The sequence below is a fragment of the Macrobrachium nipponense genome, chromosome 4, assembly GCF_015104395.2.
Source record: "Macrobrachium nipponense isolate FS-2020 chromosome 4, ASM1510439v2, whole genome shotgun sequence".
NCBI classification, from domain to species: Eukaryota; Metazoa; Arthropoda; class Malacostraca; order Decapoda; family Palaemonidae; genus Macrobrachium; species Macrobrachium nipponense.
The window spans coordinates 123,168,950-123,191,850 of NC_061100.1; the positions used below are offsets into that span (position 1 = coordinate 123,168,950).

Genomic DNA, 22,901 nt, shown 5'->3' on the forward strand with positions numbered 1-22,901 from the left:
GCATTAAATAAACCATTCACTGTGCATTTGTGAATTCTTCATAGTACAAGAAAATTTGAGAGAGGAAGAGAGAGAGCAAACTCACAGTGTGTTTATTGTTCATAGCTTCAATGTGGTTGTGTATGCTGTCTAAAGCATCAGTGGTCTGTGGTGTGCAGTATATTGATGTACTATATGGATATAAAAAATCTTTGCACTACCATTAGAGTTAGGTGGTTTAAGATGTTATGAATTATTTACAAATAAAATATTTTTTATTAATAAAACTTTGAAGCAGATTTTGTTTATTGATTGAAAAACAGATCTTGTTTACTGGTAATCAGTGGTGCAATGGTGAAATGACAGTTCAGGGTACATGTATGGCAGTTTCAAATGAGTACCAATCCTTATGTCACAAAGGTACCAGTTGTGAGGGAGTTTGCTATGATAATAATGATTGTACATAGTAGGAATGATGACATTTGTATTAATACAGGTAATAATACAACATTATGCCCTTTGGCTAGGCATCTGGACACACATTAGCTACTAGATACCCCAACTTTACATGTAAGACTTGGGTGGTATATTTTGAGCTATTTGGAAAAGAAAGGGGACTTAATGTATTAAATATGTTAAATTGTGACATGAGAGGGGAAATAAAGGATGATGGAAAATGAGTTGTATAGCTTATTATTTTGAAAAGAATCTGGATGAAATTATCTAGGATTGCATTGGCTATTTTACTTCGTAATTACTGTTGGTATAAAAATGTCTGTAGGCAGTAGTATATTTTTTCTACTTCTGGATTTTGATAATTTTAATTCTTACATTGTAGTGTATTGTATTTACCAGTTTTGAAATTATATTAAAATAATATTTCTCTTATTTTCGCAGGTAGTAAGACCAGGAGAAAAGCGCTCATTTTTTGCTCCTGCTCAGCATCTAAAAGTCATTACTATACCACAAGAACAAATGAAACAAACCATCAAACAAGGCCTGTCATTACAAAAGATTCAAGGTAGCGAGGAAAATGTGCCATTAAGTAGACCACAGGGATTGGTCTTACCATCCCAGGATTGTAAATCATTTTTACCCTTAACTGACATGCAGTCTCCTTCAGCTTCATTATCTAGTCATAGTTACTTGACCAAGATTGAAACAAATAGGATAGCTGTGGAAAGGACAGATCTATATCCCAGTAGATCAACCAGTACTTCATCATTTAAAAGTGAATCTCCTCTTGTGCCAACCAGAGGCCTTTCTCCCAGGAATGGCAACATGGATCCAGTTTCTCGAGGTCTTGTGCAACAGATCAGTCAGGAGTCATCCTCATCACACACTTCAAAATCAAGTCTCAATGATGGCAGCAGATGTAGTATGGAATCATTAACACATTCACATATTAGGAAACAGTTCATGAAGGCAGCTTCTCATGATGAACTCAGCTCAGATCATTGTAGATCATCTCTTGATATTAGTCAGCCCCGTGCAGCTAGCAATGAAGAACTTGATAGTCGTAATGCAGGTAGAGATTATTTATTTAGGAGCAATCAGCTTAGTTATCGCCACAGGTCAAACTCTGTTGATTTTAGAATTTTTCAGAAGGATCTATCTTTTAGTGAATTAAAGCAGGGTTCACTTGATAAGAGTCGCAAACCAAGGCTATCAAAAGACCCAAGCAATAGGAGGAGGTCATGGGCAGTTGAGGAGCTAATGGCAGAAAATAGCCGCTCTACTTTCAAAAAAGGTGACACAAAAGATGTATCTATTGTACTAGATGTTCCTCCTAAATTGCCACCAAAGCTCAGGAAACATAAACCAACAGATAAGGTTAGTCTGAGCTCTGAAAGTATTGGAAAACTTGAAGGACCAGTAGATGTCAAATTGCAGGAAGTAAAATGTGGTAAGCCTCCACCACCTCTTACAGCTCCAAATGTAAAACGCCTTAGTCATGAATATGATAAAGGAAATACATTGCAAGATTCAGATAGTTCTGATATATCAGGGAAACAGCACAAGGGGTTAATAGGACGGTCAGATGGCCATGACTTGAAGGAAATTCCTGTCGCCTTGCCAAGAAAAAATCTTCCTCCACAGTTATCTTCATTTGAAGGAAAGTTTGATATTCAAAGAAGTCAGTCAGGAGGAAACATCCTTATGTCGCAATCTTTCAGTTTAGGTGAACTGATAACTAGAGACAGTAATGGAAACCAAGTTAAAGGAGAGAGAAGGGAAGGAAATTTTGAGCATAATTCTTCAGAATATGGAAGCTTTAGAGAAAAAGTTTTTGGTGAAAGTGATGAAAAAAGAAAAGTAAAAAAATCTGATTCCTTTGGCCGAGTGCCAGGAACCCCAGACCTCTTGAGGAAAATGGATCGGACTCCAGATTCCATGAGAAAAGTGTATATGTCCAAGGAAACCTATATGGGATGTAGTAACTCAGACCCATCTTTAAGAATTTCTAAAGCCAGTGAATATCGAGGAGAAGAGAAAGAAAATGAAGATATTTTCCCATCCAGGGAAACTCCCACACCAGATTCATCTCGAGCAGGAAAATTAGCTTATCAGGTTTGTTAAAGTTATTTGTTCTTTTTAATATATCTGTAGTACTTATATTCTACTACAAGTACGCAATCCTTTATCCGAAATCCTTGAGGCATGTTTTGGTTTTTGGAATTTTTAGGAATTTGGTACTGTGGGGTCGGGAGCATATCAAATGTCACTACGGCAGCAGAAGCATATTTATTCCTTTTTTTTCATTTTAGTTATTTGTTCATTTTATTTTATTAATACATGATGTTCCTACACAATATACAAACCCTCAGTGCTTTACATAAGGAATTACTTTCAGCGTAAGCTGGAATACAGCCGTTAAATTCTTAAACAAGGTGGTTAGGCAGTAACTACCGTCTGGTAGGCGGGTAGGCCCACCTGCCCGGATGTAAACACTCCACTTTGCTTTTGGCCGTCTTCCGTTGAAGATGTATGTTTGTAAGCTCTTGCAGACTGGCTGTCAACTACAGTTTTCCCAGCCGGATCTTTACTTTGTTATTTTGAATGAATATGTATACAGTGGTACCTCGTTTGTCGAGCGTTTCTTATGGCGAACTTTCCGTTTTTCGAACAAAATTTTTGAGAAGTTTTGTATCATCTGTCAAACAAATGCCCGTACTTCAAACTTACTGTTCATCTAATTTATACTTGTATTCAGCGGTCTACTGGGTCTTACAAATTAAACTGTATCAATTTTTTTTCATTTACAATATATAGTTTAATGATAACTATTCGACAAAATAAAAGTATAAAGCATTTTATATAAAATTTAGCTTTCAACATAACATTTAGCATAAAAGATACATAAAATCATACGTAACCGCGATGACGTCTCACCCAGCTGACTTGAGACTGAATGCGGGAGCGTTGATATGTTGAGGAGAGAAGGAGAAGAGAGAGTTAAAATATTACTGTATATATGCAAAAGCAATAACAATTCACATAAAAAGGGAATTTCATACAATCAACTTACCTGTCTGATATATACTTAGCTAAGACTCCGTCGTCCCCGACAGAAATTCAAATTTCGCGCCACTCGCTACAGGTAGGTCAGGTGATCTACCCCCCTGCCCTGGGTGGCAGGACTAGGAACCATTCCCGTTTTCTATCGTATTTTCTCTGTCGCCGGTGGTATCAACATTGTTGTTACTACCTCCTGACTAGAATTCGTTTTACAAGGCAATTGATCTTCTTTCATCTGACTTTTTGTTGACGTACCTGGATCGATGTTTTGGCATTCGCTACTGTGGACTGGATTTGGACTTGCTTTTGATTTTTCTACAGAATATCTGATTCAAGTGTTAGTGTGAGAGTTTGTGTGAATGTAGGCTGCAAGGTGAGGATACCGAAGGCTTCGGTTGATCCTCACACTGTATGCCGTAAATGTAGAGGGTTTGAATGTTCTTTGACTAACACCTGTCATGAGTGTGAAAGGTTGAGTGCGGAGGAATGGAAGACTCTAACTTCTTACTTGAAGAAGTTAGAGAGGGATAGAATTAGAAGGGCTGCATCTAAAGGTGTGGGTAGTACAAGGCCTATTGAGGCTTTTCCTGATTCTAACTCTTCTGTAAATCATGCATTTGATTCTCCCTCTTTATCAGGGCCCTCACAGGCTTTGCATTCAGATTCGGGTTCTGAGATCGCGGATCTGAAGGCTACACTTCAAAGGATGAAATCTCTGCGACGCTCCCAGGCCTAGACCTCTTCCAAGCTCCCAAGCCCAGAGGAGAAGGAAAGTCGAAAGCCTTACGGAGGTTGTGGAGAATCCCCACCGGTCAGGCGTCCCTTCAGGAGGCTCTGTAGCGCAACAGACTGCTCAGGACTGCTTTAGGAAAAGCGTCCTCCGAGAGTGTTTTTCGTCGTCCGGTTCTCCTTCACCTAAACGAGGGTGGAAGGATTCGGACCTTTCCAGGCCCCTGAAAAGGCACTGGAAAGAGCCTTTGTTTGACTCGAGCCCCGAGCGCTTCTCGGATGAAGCTCCCTCCTCGATCAAGAAGGCAAAGTGTGTTTTGACGTCTCCATGTTCCGACAGAGTGGGTCAAACTCCTTCAAGGTCTCCCTCTCCTCCTGTTGAAGAGGACGCTGGAGAGGCTTCCAAGAGGATCCTTTTAGCTGTTCAAGAGCAGTTAGCCTCGTTGGTCGGAGTCCTTTCAAAAGATCCTCTTCGTAAGAAGGACGTTAGACTTCCTGTCAAAAAGTCTCGTCTTCTTTCTTCTGCCAGGCGCGAGGCGCCAGCCAAACGTGAGGCGTCAACCAGGCGTGAGATGCCTTCCGAGCGTTAGACTTCTTTCAGGCACAAGACGTCAGCCAGGCGTGAAGCGCCAGCCAAGCGCAAGGATCCTTATTTCAGCGAAGCGTCTGCCAGGCGTGAGATTCCAACCAGGCGCGAGGCGCCAGCCAGGCGCGAGACGCCAGCTTTGTTACAGAGGGGCTCTGTACATACTCTTAGTCCCTCTCCGGTTAGGAGTTTGTCTCCCGCAGAGAGAGATGTTTGGAAAGACCCCCAGACTTTAAGGCGGATTCTCCTTCTGATCCTTTTGTTGACGAGGATTCAGAAGACGAGGCTCGTGGTAGAGAAGGACTTTCAAATTACAAGGTTTTGACAGCTCTTCTTCTTCAGGAACATGGAGATTCCTTAACTCCTGCCGCTCCTCCTTCTCCGCGCTCTCTCTTTTCAAGCTCCAAGATGCCAAAGTCTTCGTCTTTTCTGAAAATGAGACCGACTATCTCTATGAAGAGAGCTCTTCAGTCTCTGGATAACTGGATGAAGACGAAGAAGGATCTGGGCAGAACTGTCTTCTGTATGCCCCCTGCTGGACTTACAGGCAAAAGGGGTATTTGGTACCAGACAGGGGAGAATATGGGACTCTCTCTCCCAGCTTCTGACGAAGCTGACTTTTCTAGTCTGGTAGACGCATCAAGAAGGCATGGCCTGAACTCGGCTAGTGTGACTAGGGGTCTTTCTGAGCTTGATCATCTCCTCAAGGGACTCTTCCATGTATTGGAAGTAATCAATTTCCCGGATTGGTCCCTTGGGGTGATGGCCAAGAAGGCCCATGACTCGGAGGGCCTTGATCCTGAAGTTCTCCTCTGTATCTTGTCGTGCATAGACAAGGCGGTACAGGATGGCTCAGGGGAAGTTTCCTCTCTCTTTGGAGCGGGACTCTTGAAGAAGAGGGCTGTTTTCAGCGCCTTTCTTACCTAGTCTGTTTCTCACTCACAAAGAGCAGCCTTGATGTTTGCACCCATGTCTGACTTTTTGTTCCCTTCTCAGTTGGTGAAGGACATTTCCCGTTCACTAACTGAGAAGGCGACCCAGGACCTTCTCCTTCAGTCTTCCAGAAAGAAGAGGCCTGTGGTAGTGGGAGAGAAAAAAGGGGCGAGTACGTCTCTTCAGCCCTTTCGAGGAGGCCCTCCCTCCAGAGCTCCCTCAAAAAGGAAAGCGCCTGAGAGGAGAGGTAGATCTTCCTTCCGTCCCTTTAAAAGGGGAAAGTGATGTAAGGAACCTCCAAACACCAGTAGGTGCCAGGCTCCTCGGATTTGCGGATGCCTGGGCACTCATCGATGCAGACGCTTGGTCGATGTCTGTGATAAAGAAGGGATATTGCATCCCCTTCCAGGACAGTCCTCCCCTGACTTCAACTCTGCGGGAACTGTCCGCCAAATACAAGGACCCTGTTCTGAGCGATACTCTTCGGCTAATGGTGGATCAGATGTGGGACAAGAGAGCGATAGAACTAGTGCTGGATCAAAACTCCCCGGGGTTTTACAATCGCCTTTTCCTGGTTGCAAAGGCCTCGGGGGGGCTGGAGACCAGTTCTAGACATCAGCGCTCTGAACAAATTTGTTCAGAAAGAGAAGTTCGCCATGGAAACTTCTGCTTCAGTCCTTGCGGCTCTTCGCCAAGGGGATTGGATGGTTTCCCTGGATCTCCAAGATGCCTATTTTCACGTCCCAATTCATCCTTCGTCGAAGAAGTACCTCCGTTTCATGACGGGGGGAAGGATCTACCAGCTCAGGGCCTTGTGTTTCGGCCTGTCCACTGCTCCTCAGGTCTTCACAAGCCTGATGAAAAATGTGGCGAGATGGCTTCACCTGAAGGGTGTCAATATCTCTGTATCTAGACGACTGGCTCATCAGAGCCAGATCAGAGAGACAGTGTTTGGAGGACCTTGCTTTGACCCTAAACCTGATCAAATCGTTGGGATTACTCGTAAACCTCGAGAAGTCGCAGCTGATCCCCAGCCAGAACTTGGTCTATCTGGGGATTCAGATGGATTCTCGTTGTTTTCGAGTATTTCCTTCTCAAGAAAGACTCTTGAGAGGCTTAGAGAAAGTCTCTCTCTTCTTAGGGAAAGAACGTACTTCGGCGTGGGAATGGTTGAGCCTTTTGGGACCCTTTCCTCGCTCGAACAGTTCTTTCCTCTAGGAAGACTTCATCTTCGTCCTCTTCAGTTCCTCCTCAAGAGATCGTGGAACTGGAAGACAGGACTTCTCTCGGACAGTTTTCCCATTCCAGTGGAGATGAGACAACACTTGGAATGGTGGTTGCCCCCATTAAAGGAGAACAAGGGAATTTCCCTGGAGATTCGGAACCCAAGCCTTGTATTGTTTTCAGACACGAAGGAAAAAGGTTGGGGAGCAACCTTAGGAACTAGAGAAGTGTCAGGCACCTGGAGTGCAGTTCAGGTGTCCTGGCACATAAATTGCAAAGAACTTTTAGCCGTACACCTGGCTCTAAAGAACTTCGAACCTTTAGTGACAAACAGTGTAGTCCAAGTAAACGCAGACAACACCACCGCCCTTGCCTACATTCGAAAGCAAGGAGGGACACACTTGTTTTTCCTGTACGAGCTCGCAAGAGATCTACTACTTTGGGCCTCCTAAAGGAACATCTCCCTCCTGACGAGGTTTGTTCAGGGAGTAAGGAACGTGAGGGCAGACAGGCTGAGCAGGAGGAGCCAGGTCCTTCACACAGAATGGACCCTCCACTCAGAAGTTTATCAGAGTCTCTGGTCTCTATGGGGGACTCCTCATGTGGACCTGTTTGCCACATTCCTCTCCAAAAGACTGGAAGTCTTTTGCTCAGTGGTAGAAGACCCCAGAGCTCTAGCAGTCGACGCCTTCCTTCTAGACTGGTCCCATGTAGACGTCTATGCATTTCCCCCATTCAAGATTCTGGGGCAAGTGCTGAAGAAGTTTGTGGCTTCAAAGGGGATGAAAATGACCCTGATAGCCCCCTTTTGGCCGGCACAAGATTGGTTCACAGAGGTAGTGGAGTGGACAGTAGACTTCCCCAGATCCCTGCCAAGAAGGATGGATCTTCTCAGACAACCACACTTCAAGAGGTATCATCAAAACCTCCCCGCTCTCGCTCTGACTGCCTTTCGACTATTGAAAGACTTGTCAGAGCGAGAGGTTTTTCTCGCAAGGCTGCAAGCGCGATCGCTAGAGCCCGTAGAACTTCCACTATGCGAGTCGATCAATCTAAGTGGGAGGTTTTTAGAAGATGGTGTAAGTCGAAGAAGTTGTCCTCCTCCAGTACCTCTGTGACCGAAATCTCTGATTTCTTGTTGTTCCTTAGAGAGGACTCACATCTTTCTGTATCTACCATAAAGGGATACAGGAGTATGCTTTCGGCCGTCTTCAGAAATAGAGGCCTAGAGCTTGCAGATAATAAGGATCTACACGATCTTATAAGATCCTTTGAGACTTCGAAGTCTAAGGATCCAGCTCCTCCTAGCTGGAACCTCGATGTAGTCCTGAAGTTCCTTTCCTCTGAAAGGTTCGAACCTCCTCATCTGGCCTCGTTTCGAGATTTAACAAGAAAGTGTTTGTTTCTTTTGTCACTAGCGACAGCCAAAAGAGTTAGTGAGCTGCACGCCCTAGAGGATAAAGTGGGGTTCAAAAGAGACTCAGCCATCTGTTCGTTCAAAGCACTGTTTCTGGCAAAGAACGAAAATCCTTCAAATCCCTGGCCCAAGAACTTCGAAGTTAAAGGCTTATCGAGTCTCGTCGGTAGAGAAGCTGAAAGGTCTCTTTGCCCTGTAAGAGTGCTAAAATTCTACCTACAGAGGAAGAAACAGATGGGAGGTTCTAGACAAGGTCTTTGGTGCTCGGTTAAAGATCCTGCAAGACCTATGTCCAAGAATGCTTTAGCCTTCTTTGTAAGGAATGTCATTACAGACGCGCACAAAGCCTGTACTGATGACTCGTTTAGACTCTTGAGAGTGAGAGCTCATGAGGTTAGAGCAGTAGCGACGTCTCTCTCTTTTCACAAAAATATGTCGCTAAAGAATATCTTGGAAGCGACATACTGGAGGTGCAACTCTGTGTTTGCATCTCACTACTTGAAAGACGTTCGTGTGACCTACGAGAAACGTTTTTCTCTGGGTCCTTTCATGTCTGCGGATACGATCCTGGGTATGGGAGCTAGCAACGATCCTTAATTTTTGTGCGTACCTTCTATTAGATATGTTCTAGACTTTCTGCTGGCAAAAGTGTTAGACGTCGCACAGGCGGCCGTTCACTATTGTTCAGTAAGGAACTCTTGTGATATCTTCTTAGAAGAGTATTTTTTCTTTTTTTTGAAATTTATGTATGCGTGTGTACTGTGTTATTCGAGTTCTGGTTGTTGTGAAGAGTTGGGGGATAACTCTTAACAATCTTTCCTACTAACATGGTGGTTAGGATCAGGTGATCGGGATCGGTTGTGTGCTCCTTCATAAGGTGTGTTGTCATATAAGTGGATTAGCACCCATTGACAAATGCCATTTAGGCTCTGCCGAGTAAGCGGATAAGACCCCATCGGCAGACCCACAAGAACTCTTGGCCATAGATCAAATATCTCGCTAAAGGCTCTTGAGGTGATGCAGACTACTGGCCAGCAGCCATGAAGTCTACCACCTATCAGGTAGGAACCAAGGTCTTTAAATACCTACAACATATGTTGTTTACCAGTCTATTCCAGTAGTTAGCTGTCTCTTACCCTCCACCAAAGGGTGCCAATCAGCTAAGTATATATCTGACAGGTAAGTTGATTGTATGAAAATGATATTGTTATGATACAATAAAGTTTCATACATACTTACCTGGCAGATATATACTTAGCTAAGACTCTGTCATCCCCGACAGAAATTCAAATTTCGCGCCACTCGCTACAGGTAGGTCAGGTGATCTACCGCCCTGCCCTGGGTGGCAGGACTAGGAACCATTCCCGTTTTCTATCATATTTTCTCTCTTCCACCTGTCTCCTGCGGGGAGGCTGGGTGGGCCATTAATTGTATATATCTGCCAGGTAAGTATGTATGAAACTTTATTGTATCATAACAATATAATTTTCCTAATAAATTTAATGTAATCATAAAATATGAAAACAATCAAATGCAATACAGTAGAGCCCCGGCTCACGACCGTATAAGAACTTGACATAATCGGATTTCACCACTAAATTTCCAAAATCTTTGTATCAGTGTTCAACCAAAAAACCGGATTCCTACCCCCAGACCATATGATGTTTGTAAACTAAACTATTTCTGCCAGTCGCCGCTAGTTAGCGTCATCCAGTGTTACCAAATGTAGCTTAATTTCATATTTTTTTAGCATAATTTGACCCAAGAATTGGAGCTTAGCATAAATTCTATCATACTTGGGGTTCTAGTACAATTTTAGGATGTATTTTCACTAGAATTTTAAATAAAATGCATAAAATTCCTCAATTTCATACACAGCTATAGGGAATATATGTATCTTCAAAGTGAAATTGCCTCAAAAGCAGCACTTACAAATGAGTTGATTGCTAACTTTGAACACAACTAAGGAATGTTAAATTTTGTGAATATAAATACCCACAGTGGCATGACAAACGATCAGTAAAGTGTGAATAATATTTTTCCTTCATGAGTAAAGTCTGATTTGTTCCTTTTTTAAGTTTTATATTTTCAGTAATTATCAAAATTTTAATTATGTCTGAAGTGATTTTCACACAATTTTAAAGTGTTTATTCATTGTGTATGTGATCTGTTAAAGAAAAATGGTGTTTCAGTGACATGATAATGATCAGTAATAAGTACGTATGTTTTTCTTCTTGAGGAGAGACTGGTTTGTAGAAATCAAAATGTTATATTTGAAGTAATTTTCACACATTTTTCAAGTATTACTGCTGGCTATCTATGTTCAAACATTAGGATATTGTTAATCTCTGAAATAATGGAAAAGTGTTTACATGGCATCTCACGTTTTCCTTCTTCAAAATGTTTCCACCATTCCCAACTCCAAAATAAGGGATTTTGACAAAGGAAAAATCTATTTCTGGGGGGAAGACCTGTGTCGCCCAGTGAAATGTTCCTTATAGCACGCATTTCTAGGTATAAATAAATGCTAAATATACCAGAGAAAAAAGCCATATGGAATGCCAGAGTTACTACCTCCGGCTCGCTCACCCTCATAGGGTGTCGATATAACATAGGAGCGAGTGGAAACCACTATTACAGATGCTTTGCCAATTAGATCTCTCCTCTCTCAAAATCCCTCTCTAGAGAGGTGCCGTTACAACGTCTACCTTCCACTTGCTACCACTACCTCTGCCAAGAGCCCTCATTCCTGAAATACACACCCAAGCTTGGGCCAGCTAAAGGGTGAGGGAAAGGAAAAGAGAGGGATGGGTTCAGTGGGTGACACAGGTCTTCCCCCAGAAATAGATTTTTCTTTTGTCAAAATCCCTTTTCTGGGCTCGACCTGTGTCGCCCAGTGAAATAGTAACAAAGAATTGTCCATACAAGCTTGGAAATAGAATGTAAACAAAAACTTATATGAAAGGAAAAATAAAAATTCCTTGAAAGTATTGTTTTAATAACCAAGGTAAGAATAATAAATTACAAGTGGTAAATAGCACCTAATATGACCAAATCCATATTATCACCAGGAAAATGCAACAGGTAATGAACATAAAAACAAACATATTAATGAACCATGTACATGTACAGGAGTGGGTTGATGAGCAATCCAGTCCGGAACAAATGGCAGAAAGGCAGGGATTACAAGCGAGGCAGGTAGGTGAGAGTGAGTACCAAAAGATAATTAATAGCAAAATAATAAAATACAGATTTAGAAATACAGAACTAGGCTGTATTAGGGGAGACAATGTTCCCTGCAGCCACTGCCGAATATTTAAGGACCTCTAGAGTTTTCAGATAGTGGCATTTAAATACTGTCGGGGATTTCCAACCCGTATATTTTTTAAGATCCTCGAAGTTCATATGATGAAAATAATTAACTGAGGTAGCCACTGCCCGGATATCATGGACATGAGGGACTGAATCCGGATTGGCTTGTTTAATAAAATAAAGAATTTGTTGTCTGATGGCCTTCAAGGAAATGGTTCCACCATTCTCTCTAATAAAAAGGAGGACCTGAAGACTTTTTAGAAGTTCTGCCCAGATAAGATTTTAATGTAATAATAGGACATAATGATAGGTCCTGTGGAAGAGGGACAATCTTCCATGGAGACCACCTGTTTTGTGGGTCTTCATTCTTTGCTAAGAATTTCCGATCTGGAGAGAGCAGAACTTCTCCTGACGGGAGGAAATCAATATGATTTGGTTCTCTAGAGAGAGCCGACAGGCCAGACTCATTAAAAATAATGTTTTCCTGAGAAGGGTTATATATGAGCATGATTCGTTATCAGTATTTGAAGCCAACCTGAGTACGTCATTTAAAAACCAGGAGACCGTGTGAGGGCGGTCTACCGGTCTCAGACGAGCACATGCTCTAGGGATAGATGAGAAGTACGAATATGTTAAATCAATATTAAAGCCAAACTGAATATCTTCCTCAAGGCAGATTAAGTTGTAGTAATGGTACTAGCAGCTAGGCCTTTTTCGAACAGTTCTAAAAAATTAAATTGTCAGATTCGTAGTCATCTTTTGGACATCTGATTCTTTGAGAAAGATGGCTAGCTTCCTTACTGCCAAATCATACTGCCTGAGTGTTGCTTCTCTTTTGTCTGACTCCATGAACAGGATGTTTAGTGGGTCAATACTAGCATTCTTCTGTGCCGCAAACTTCATGAAGTCCATAAAGTTAGGGCATTCAGAATTCTTGAGGAAGCTGACACAGTCCGAGTTTGTACTATTAGAGTCAGTTTTGGGTTGGGAATCCGTCTAGGATGGAGTTTCAACTCTAGTAGAAGAGGAAACTAATTGCTCTTCGGCCAGTTGGGCGCTACCAATGCTATCTGTCCTCCGAAAGATTTGAGTTTGTGTAGAACTTTCAGCAAGAGGTTTATTGACGGAAATAGGTAAATCTTCTGCCAATTGTTCCAGTCTATGGACATCGCATCTGTGGCGTGAGCCAGAGGATCCAGATTGGGAGCCACATAATACGGAAGTTTGTGATTGGACTCCGTGGCGAACAGGTCTACCTGACTGAAGGCCCGGGATTTGTTGGCAAATCCAATTGAATTACATTGTGTCCAAGGACCACCCCGACTCCAGCGGAGTTGTCCTGGACAGTGAGTCCGCAATGACATCCGGTACTCCTGCCAGGTGAGTGGCTGACAGGTGCCAATGATGTTTCATTGCCAACGAAAAGATTGCAATCATCACTTGATTTATTTGGCTCTACTTGGAGCCTCCTCTGTTTATGCAATAAACTATCACTGTGCTGTCTGAGACTAGTCTGATATTGATGTTCCTGGCCGGAGATAGTCGTTTTAGGGTCAGAAAAATGGCCATTGACTCTAGTACGTTGATGTGGAACTGGCGGAATGTTGTCGACCATGTTCCTTGAACCTTCTTGTACTGAGAATAGCCCCCCCATCCGCTCAGAGAGGCGTCTGCATGGACTATCAGAGACGGCAGGGGAAATTGTAGTGGCACTGATTTGGAAAGACTCCGGACTTCCGTCCGTCCATGGGCGGAGTCTTTTCCTTAGTATTGGTGGAATCAAGGAGATTTTTGTCTCTGAACTTGTTGTTGGCTCTTTTCTGCCAAACCCAATTGATATCCTTCAGTCTGGCTTTCAACAGAACATCTGTTATTGAAGCAAACTGAAGTGAACCTAAGATTCTCTCTTGGGTACGACGAGAAGCCCGTTTGTTCTTGAGGAATTGTCTCGTAGCTTTCACTATCTCTCTGCACTTCTTTGACGGGAGAGATAGTTTGTGTGTGGTTAGGTCCCATTGAATTCTCAACCATTGAAAGTGAGACGCCGGAAGGAGACGGGACTTTTCCTTGTTTATCTGGAATTCCAGGTAGTCTAGGAATTTTATTACTTTGGCTGTTGCCTTGCGACATTCCTCATCGTTGGTTGCCCAAATGAGCCAGTCGTCTTGGTAAGCTACTACATCACCCCCTGAGCTCTTAATAAGCTTGTTTGCCTAGGTATGGAGAGAAGTTTCTTGCTATCGGTACATGATAGTAAGCGTCTGTAAGATCGATAGAGGTGGTGACTACCCCACAGGGAAGTAAAGGTGTGCAGCTGCGAGACGGTTAGTATGCAGAACTTGTCGCATTGAATGTATGAGTCCTTGAAATTTCAGGTGACTGACTTTCTTTATTGCCTTCTTTTGAAGAAGGTCTTTGGCATAGTTTAGAAGGTCTGTCGTTGGAATTTGATGGAAACTGACTGGTGGAGGAGGCCCTTTTATCCATCTCCACCCCAGACCTTTCGATACAATACTGTGGGCCCACGCACTGAAGGTCCAATGGTCCCGGGAGAGATACAGTCTCTCGCCTACCTGGAGAGACTCATTGACTGGTTGAGGTCTTACTTCCTCTGCCTCCTCTGAAGCCTCTGCCTCTTGAGAGAACTCTAGAGCCAGCTCTGTCGGTAAGCACCTCTTGCTCTGCTACCCCTTGCGTGCCTATTACAGTGACTTCGTCAGGACCCGGAATAGAGGCTCCTTTGCAAAGACAGAAACTGTCAACTCTGCAGTGGTGACCGAGTTAATTGACCTGCTCAGCCTACATCTTGCTTCGAATTCCACCTTTACCATGGTGTCCGGAATTCTAGGCAAACTTTCCCTGAATTATGTGGAGGCACACTCCAGGTCGAGTTTGCCCACTGTGAACGTTGCCGGAGCGCCAAGCCAACACTCAAGATCTCCGGGAAAGAGCAAAGAGGTAGCCTCCGTCTCTTTTAGCTGAGGCACGGGTCTATCCTCCATTCCGGCCTGCAGTGTCAATTCTGTGATCTTCGATGTGCAAGGTGTCGGGATGTTATCCGGCACTACGAACATGGTATAGCAACCTTTGTGAGGCGTCAACTTGGTGTTGACGCATTCCCATTCCGTAAGGGTGCAGACCCATGCCGACTGAGCCTGATATCTAGGGTAGATCACTGTCTCTTTCAGGACCTTGTCTACCCTGACCAACGCTTCCTCGGCTAGCCTAGCGTTGCCCGGGAATGGGAATTGTAGGCCCGGCGGGAAGAACTCATAGTCTTCCACGGGTCGGGTTCCACAACCCTCAATTGTAAATCTACCCTCTGAAAAGGGAGCATGCAGAGCCAACCACCATGGATTGCTATTCTCAAATGGCGGGAGCTTGGATGCGTACGGCACCGCAAAGGACTGTGGTGTGCTTCCGGGCTGGATAAATCCGGCCACCAATTCCTCCTGGGTCTGTAATCTTTGGGCCAGAGACAGGATGGACTGTCCGGATGTCTCTAGACCCGAGGCGAGTTGAGTGGACATCGATTGAAGTCTCGAGTCCACTACTTCGCTCATCTTCTTCATGAGAAGAGTGGCGAAAGCCTCCTGGTTGTCGGGGACTTTTCCTCATTTATCTAGTTCGACCTATGCCCAATCGATAAATGTAACATAGAATTCAAGAGTAACAATGAGGCGAGGATGCTACCTACTGACTCATCCGTCACGTTCCTAACGAGGCCGTAACACACCTCGCAGGCTTCTGGGTGCCAGACCAAGAGTCCCTTCAGTTGGATGGCGCAGCTGGCACGAGACCGGCAGACCTCATGTCCATACATCTTCTGAAGAACGGCCGGACACCCTGCCTCCTGGCAGCGAACCATCTGTAAGTTGGAAAGGTACATGAGTATCGTCAATTAATGCCGCTGGAGTTATTTCCGGCGGTATGTGTACACTTAAACTAGTTTCTTAACTAGCTAAAGGTAACATCAACTATAATCTTCAACTTACTTTTTACTATTGAAGCTCTGGATGTCTCCGCCTGCTCCGGAATCCATACTCTGGGTATCGCCAAAGCTATAACCGGCGGAGTTGGCCTGATACGAGCAGAACAAGGAAACAAGGAAAAACCTAAGCCTGAGTCTGATCGCACCGGAGTAGAGTAGCAATTCCCAATCAATTGGAAGCGCAATCTCTAAGCCTAGTTCCACCTCCACCGGAGTGGGCAGCAGCGATAACATATAAAACGGAAAACAGAGCGGCGGGAACAACGGTATGTAGAACTCCGGTGTATATATGCTGGCGTATGTGATTGTAGACCACACTTCGCCGGAATAAACCCAGGCCCGGAGACATACCAACACAGGCTACATAATAAATTTTCTTAACATTAAGCTCTGAATGTCTCCGCCTGCTCCGGAATCCGTAATCTTGTTATCACAATAGCTATAACCGGCGGAGTTGGCCTGATATGAGCAGAACAGGGAAAATAGGTAAAACCTAAGCCTGAATCTGATCGCACTGGAGAAGAGTAGCAGTTCCAAGTCAATTAGAAACGCATCTCTAAGCCTAGTTCCGCCCCCACTGGAGTGGAGAAGCAGCGATAAAGCTAGAGAAGTATGGAAAACAGAGCGGCGGAACAGCGGTACGTAAACTCCGGCTTATAGCCTTCTGGCAGATGTGATGGTAGACCACACCTTGCCGGAATAAACACAGGCCCGGAGACATACCTACAGAGATTACATAATCTACTAATCCCCCAATCTCCTCCGACTAATCCCCAGGACTGTGCTCGACGCTCTAGCTGTCGTTCATCGGTAGGATTACTTGGACAGCGAGCTAACAAAGCAGCACTGGAACGAGTCTGGGAAAGGGGGGGGCCCCGCGTGTCTGGAGGAGAGTGGAAGACACTCGATCGCCTGGCCACAGCAATCGATCAGTGATTGTCACTTCTCGAGAAGCCGTTAACCCTTAAACGCCGACTGGACGTATTTTACGTCGACATTTTTTGTCTCTCGGGTGCCGACTGGACGTATTTTACGTCGACATACAAAAGTTTTTTTAAAAATTCACGGAAAAATACTTTTAGGCCTACCAGCCAAAAACTCTTGAATCACGCGCCTTGGGGGATGCTGGGAGTTCACGGATCAAGGTGTTGTTTTGTTTACAATCGTTACGCAGGCGCGCAAGCGCGAATTTCTTTCTTGCCGCACTAAAAAGTATCTGTGACACATCTCTGAAATTATTTCGTCACTTTGACATAATTTTTGTACCATTTTAAATTAGCCGTTACATAGAGTATTATATATGAAAATGTGCGCATTTTTATGTAGAATACAACAAAAAAATACTCATGATTGTAGCTTTTATCAGTTTTAAGATATTTTCATATAAATAACGATAAGTGCCAAAATTTCAACCTTTGGTCAACTTTGACTCTACCGAAATGGTCGAAAACGCAATTGTAAGCTAAAACTCTTATATTTTAGTAATATTCAATCATTTAACTTAATTTTGCAACTAATTGGAAGTGTCTAGCACAATATTTCGATTTATGGTGAATTTATGAAAAAACTTTTTCCTTACGTCCGCGCAGTAACTCTTCCGAAAATAATCATACATGCGATTGTGGTAATGTTTGCACCATTTTAAATTAGCCGTTACATAAAGTTTTATATATGAAAATGTGCGCAATTTCATGCACAATACAACTAAAAACAACCCATGGTTGTAGCTTTTATCAATTTTGAAATATTTTCATATAAAAAATGATAAGTGACAAATTTTCAACCTTCGGTCAATTTTGACTCTACCGAAATGGTCGAAAAACGCAATTGTAAGCTAAAACGCCTATATTCTAGTAATATTCAAGCATTTACCTTCATTTTGCAACAAATTGGAAGTCTCTAGCACAATATTTCGATTTATGGTGAATTTATGAAAAAAATAACATTTTCTTTACGTCCGCGCGGTAACTCTTCCGAAAAAATCATACGTGCGATTGTGGTAATGTTTGCACCATTTTAAATTAGCCGTTACATAACGTTTTATATATGAAAATGTGCGCAATTTCGTGTATAATACAACAATAAATAGTCGAAGGTTGTAGCTATTCTCATTTTCGAAATATTTGCATATAAATCACGATAAATAGAAAAAAAACCACGTTCTGTCAAATTGGACTCTACCGAAATGGTCAAAAACGCAATTGTAAGATAAAACTCTTACAGTCTAGTAATATTCAGTCATTTATCTTCATCGTGAAACAAATTCGAAGTCTCTAGCACAATATTTAAATTTATGGTGAATTTTAAAAAAAACTTTCCTTCCCTCCGCGCGCGGATTCTCCGCCACAAATCTCCGAAATGCGTAAGTCCCATTCTCGGAATATTTGCTCCATTTCATATTAGGCATTTCATAGAGTTTTATATATGAAAATGTGTGCAATTTCATGTAGAATAAAACTAAAAATATTTGAAAGTTGTAGCTTTTCTTATTTCCGAAATAATTGCATATAAAAAAATATATATATAAAAAATTCGATATTCGGTCAACTTTAGCTCGTCAGATATGGTCAAAAACTGCATTTGTAAGCTAATATTCTTACAGTATAGTAATATTCAATCATTTGTCTTCATTCTGAAACATATTGGAAGTCTCTAGGACAATATTTAGATTTATGGTGAATTTTTGAAAAAAATATGTGTTTACGTAAGCGCGTTACGAATTCATGCATTATTTTGTGATAATATTTTCTCTGTGTTGCTTTTATCGTTTTACAATGTGTTATATATCAAAATGATCGCAATTTAGTGCACATTACAACGAAAAAAAAGTAACTTGTTACCTTCAACCGTTTTGCGCACAGCGCGATTTGAATACAATTATATATGAAATTTCGTTTTTGCGCTATCATATATCGCATTATTTATATATGATAATGATAATTTTTTTCATTTCTGATGGTTGCATACTAAACTTCAAGCAATGACAAAAAAAGGAGCCAAAAATGAACTCTTAATCTTGAAAACTAAGCACGCTGTGATTTTTTGAAAAAAATATTTTTTCCGCTTACGCGCTCACTCTCAAACCCCTCCGGCATACGGGAGTCATTTTTTTATTTACCGCTCCGGCGTTTAAGGGTTAACTAGCCTACTACTAAAGGGGCAGAAGACAGTAGGCCAACTGACACCCTAAAGGGGGCAATGGCCCAGGCTACACTCAACAAAATTAATTCATAAAATAATTGATGAGGAATTATTGGAAGTACTGACAAAAAAGGGGGAGAAAACCGCACCCAACGAAGATCCCAGCCTAACTCTCCGAAATCAGATCTCAGATCTGGTCAGGTAGGCTAAGATGGCTCCTATAAGGATGTCACGAAGAGGACACCTAGAACCTAACTCAACCCTCCAAAATCAAATCTATCAATCTGGTCAGGTAAGATAGGCCTAGCCCCTACATACGTAACAAGAGAGGAACTCTCTAGTCCTGGGCCACCCTCCAAGCAAACATATCTGCCTGGTCGGGTTGGTGGTACTAGGAGCCATTAAGGGTGGTGGGACATACTCAACCCGCCTAGCCTACCCTCCAAAACCTAGCCTAGGTCTGGTCAGATAGGCTAGGGTAGGTTCATCGTGAAGAACTCCCAACCTCATCAAATATAGCAATACAAGATTATAATCAATAATTAACTAAACTAGAAACATACATGCATGAGTACCGCGAATGAATGAGGAATCTTCTCCTCTTAAAACTAAACTGGCGTACCGCTAGGCTAGCCTAGGATGCCTCAACCACAATACTCGCACATAACGTAGTATGAAGCATTTCACCGTACGCACGTAAGGGAACCAACTCGCTCCTGAGTGACTGATGATATCGAAAAAGGACCTATAATAGGCTAATAACGTAAGGATCAAACCGTAATAAACAAGGCTCTCAGTACTCGTCAGGAGCGAGACGGTAAAATATGTGACAACAGTAGCCTATACTGTGAAGTGCTAAACGGTGAACATAAATTACAGTGTAATAAAATTCTGATATAACAACGCATGCGGCCAACCATGCATCCAAAATGGCTGACTCGGAAGAGGCGTCATGCTCGGCTCCCATGAACAAGTCTTAAAAAAAAAAAAAAAAAAAAAAAAAAAAAAAAAAAAAAAAAAAAAAAAAAAAAAAAAAAAAGACAAAAATATTGGATGCATCGTTGCCCCATCGTGCTCAAAATCAATAAATGGAATAATACTCAACTTAGATGAAGAAGTTTCTTGGCATGGGGAAGACATGATGCTCCGCAAAAACACTTCCTAGAAACAGCAGAAACGGTGCATGTATACACTATGAGTGCTAGTTCAGGAATGAGGGCTCTTGGCAGAGGTGGTAGTAGCGAGCGGAAGGTAGATATTTTAACGGCACCTCTCAGGAGGGGGATTTTGAGAGAGGAGAGATCTAATTGGCAAAGCATCTGTGATAGTGGTTTCCACTCGCTCCTGTGCTATACCGACACCCTATGAGGGTGAGTGGGCCGGAGGTAGTAACTCTGGCATTCCATATGGCTTTTTTCTCTGGTATATTTAGCATTTATTTATGCCTAGAAATGAGTGCTATAAGGAACATTTCACTGGGCGACACAGGTCGAGCCCAGAAAAACCTTAAGTTTCGTCTATCCTCTCCTCTATGTGAAAGTGGTGAGTAAAAAAAAGATTTAATCAAGCACCCTTGCTTGCTTTTTTTTTTTTAGCCGTAGACCTAGTCTTAAAAACAATACTCACACATGAGGTGTGCGTTTCAGTAGCAAATGCAATACAAATTTAAGCATAAGGTTTGGAGTGAAGGCAATGTTACGTACGTAGGTTACATATGTGGTTCGGTAGCGAATGCAATCTTTAAGCTTTGTTAAGCTTGCCGGTAAAGAAGAGGTTAGACATAGCTTAAATCAGAGAAGCCACTATGGTATATATGTGCATAGTAATTAAGAAATTAAGACGATTCTTTTATGTCTACTGTAATACGTCAATGTTTACGTGTGAGATTTGGTGGTGAAACCACTGTAACATACGTAACATGCGGTTTGGTAGCAATGCAATGTAAGCTTTTTAAGCTTGCCGGTAAAGAATAGGTTAGCCTTAGCTTAACTCAGAAGCTGCTATGGTATACATAGTAATTATAGAAATTAAGTAGATTCTTTTATGTCTACTGTAAAATTACGTCAATGTTTACGTGTCAGTTTTGGTAGTGAAGCCACTGTTACATACATAACGTGTGCAGTTCGGTAGCGAACGCAATCTTTAAGCTTTGTTAAGCTTGCTGGTAAATAGGAGGTTAGCCTTAGCTTAAATCAGACATGCCGCTATGGTATATGCAGTAGTTATAGAAATTAAGATAATTCTTTTATGTCTACTGTAAAAATATGTCAATGTTTACATATGAGATTTGGTAGTGACACCAGTTTACATATGTAACGTGTGTGCGGTATAACGAACGCAATCTGTATGCTTGGTTTGTAAGCGTCCTTGCAAAGAAGAGGTTAGCCTGATATTAAACTCAGTAGATGCTGGTACGTAATGGTATAGTAATTATAGAAATTAAGAAGATTCTTTTACTTATACGTACGTATATATGTACCATAATTATTTTCAAAGTCCAATAAGCTTGAAACCAGCCCTGATATTTGACAAAAATTTGCCGTCGTAGAAGATGCACCTTTTTTATAAGGATATTTATGAAAACAAAACCGTTAGTATCATAACATTTTCTGAACGATAATTTTAAAGTGATTTTGTATACAGTATTACAGTCGACTCCCTATAAGATTTACCATAAATTAATACCCAATGTAAACGTTTCTAGGATTATAGCGACGACATGGTTTGTTTACTACCATAGTCCCGATATAAGTCACCAGGGCTGCGCTATGGTTTGTTTACATCCTTTCATGCCATAGCTTGCTGACTTAATGTAGGCAATTTTTCGTAAGTTTTTGATAACAAATATAAATTGGGTTTAATTTTAATAGTTTATTAATTTACTGTAATAATTAGACTTGCTTTTCAATGTTTTATTATGTTAGCAACACGTTTTATGCCTACCCACTACACTACATTCTACTAGGTAGCCTATGATGCTCGGTCAACAATCTGTCGCACGTAGGCCAGTTTTCTTTTATATTGTATATTATACATTTAAAATTATAAATATATGCTTAATATGATTTTTATTTAACTGTTAACTTATTTAGTTGTAATTTACATGTAATGTTTTGTATAAAAAGGCAAGGTTAGGTAATAACTGGTGGTCAGGATCGGATTAATCCATTTTCAGTTATTTCTTATGGGAAAACTTGATTCAGATCTCGAAATCGAATTTCGGCGCTCCTTTGAAAGAACAAAGCTTTTCACCAATAAAATTTAGTATAAATGATTATCAAAATCATTCGTCATTGCAGTGATACACAGCTAACTTGAGCTAGAGGGAGGGAGCTTTTATATTTTTAGGAATAATGATTGAATGATTTTAAGTTATCGTGCGTCGTGGTATTGTCGAGGAGAGAAGAGACTAAAATTTTTACTGTAATATGTACGTAAAAGAAGTACCAATTCACATAAAAAATACAATGTTATTTCACAATAAATTTAATTTAATGATAAGACATGAAAACAACCAAATGCAATACAGTAAAAAAAAAAAAAATGCGTGCTTGAGATTAGAGAGAGAGAGAGAGAGAGAGAGAGAGGGGAGAGAGAGACGAGAGAGAGAGGAGAGAGAGAGGAGAGAGAGGATGAGAGAGAGAAGAGAGAGAGGAATGGCTCTGTTTCCCACTTACTTAAAAGCTGATCTGGGATGATTATTCGCCCATTTTATTCACTTACACTCAATCTGCCCAATCACTTTTATTTTTGTTATGGTAAAATACCAATCTAGTGACAATTGCTTTTTCGATTTTTTACAACCGTAAAAGTAACTCAGCTCTGTAATAAACAAACTGGCGCCGCTTTTAGCTTCTGAATGCTTTCGATTGTTTGTTTAAATGGCTTCCTTGGGGAAAGTTATTTTATCTCTCCTTTTCTTGCATTCTTGACTTATTTGGTTGAAAAATCCTCATGTTCGTTTTAAAAAACTGTGGTTTGCCAACAGTAAGTTAATGTATTGTGGCATAATTAATCTCTTTCATTCACTTAAGATCCAAGTGTAAACACTCTCTCTCTTCTCTCTCTCT

At 41.7% G+C, this 22,901-nt stretch overlaps 1 protein-coding gene across 3 annotated transcripts in view; it reads left to right on the forward strand.

Moving 5' to 3' along the window:
• LOC135211116 (uncharacterized) overlaps positions 1-22,901 on the forward strand; it is a 366,483-nt gene that overhangs the window by 107,580 nt on the left and 236,002 nt on the right. For all 3 annotated transcript variants that reach the window (XM_064244219.1, XM_064244220.1, XM_064244221.1), the window contains one exon: positions 877-2,550. In XM_064244219.1, the coding sequence (XP_064100289.1) occupies positions 877-2,550 (1,674 nt within the window). The remainder of the gene's footprint in view (positions 1-876; positions 2,551-22,901) is intronic.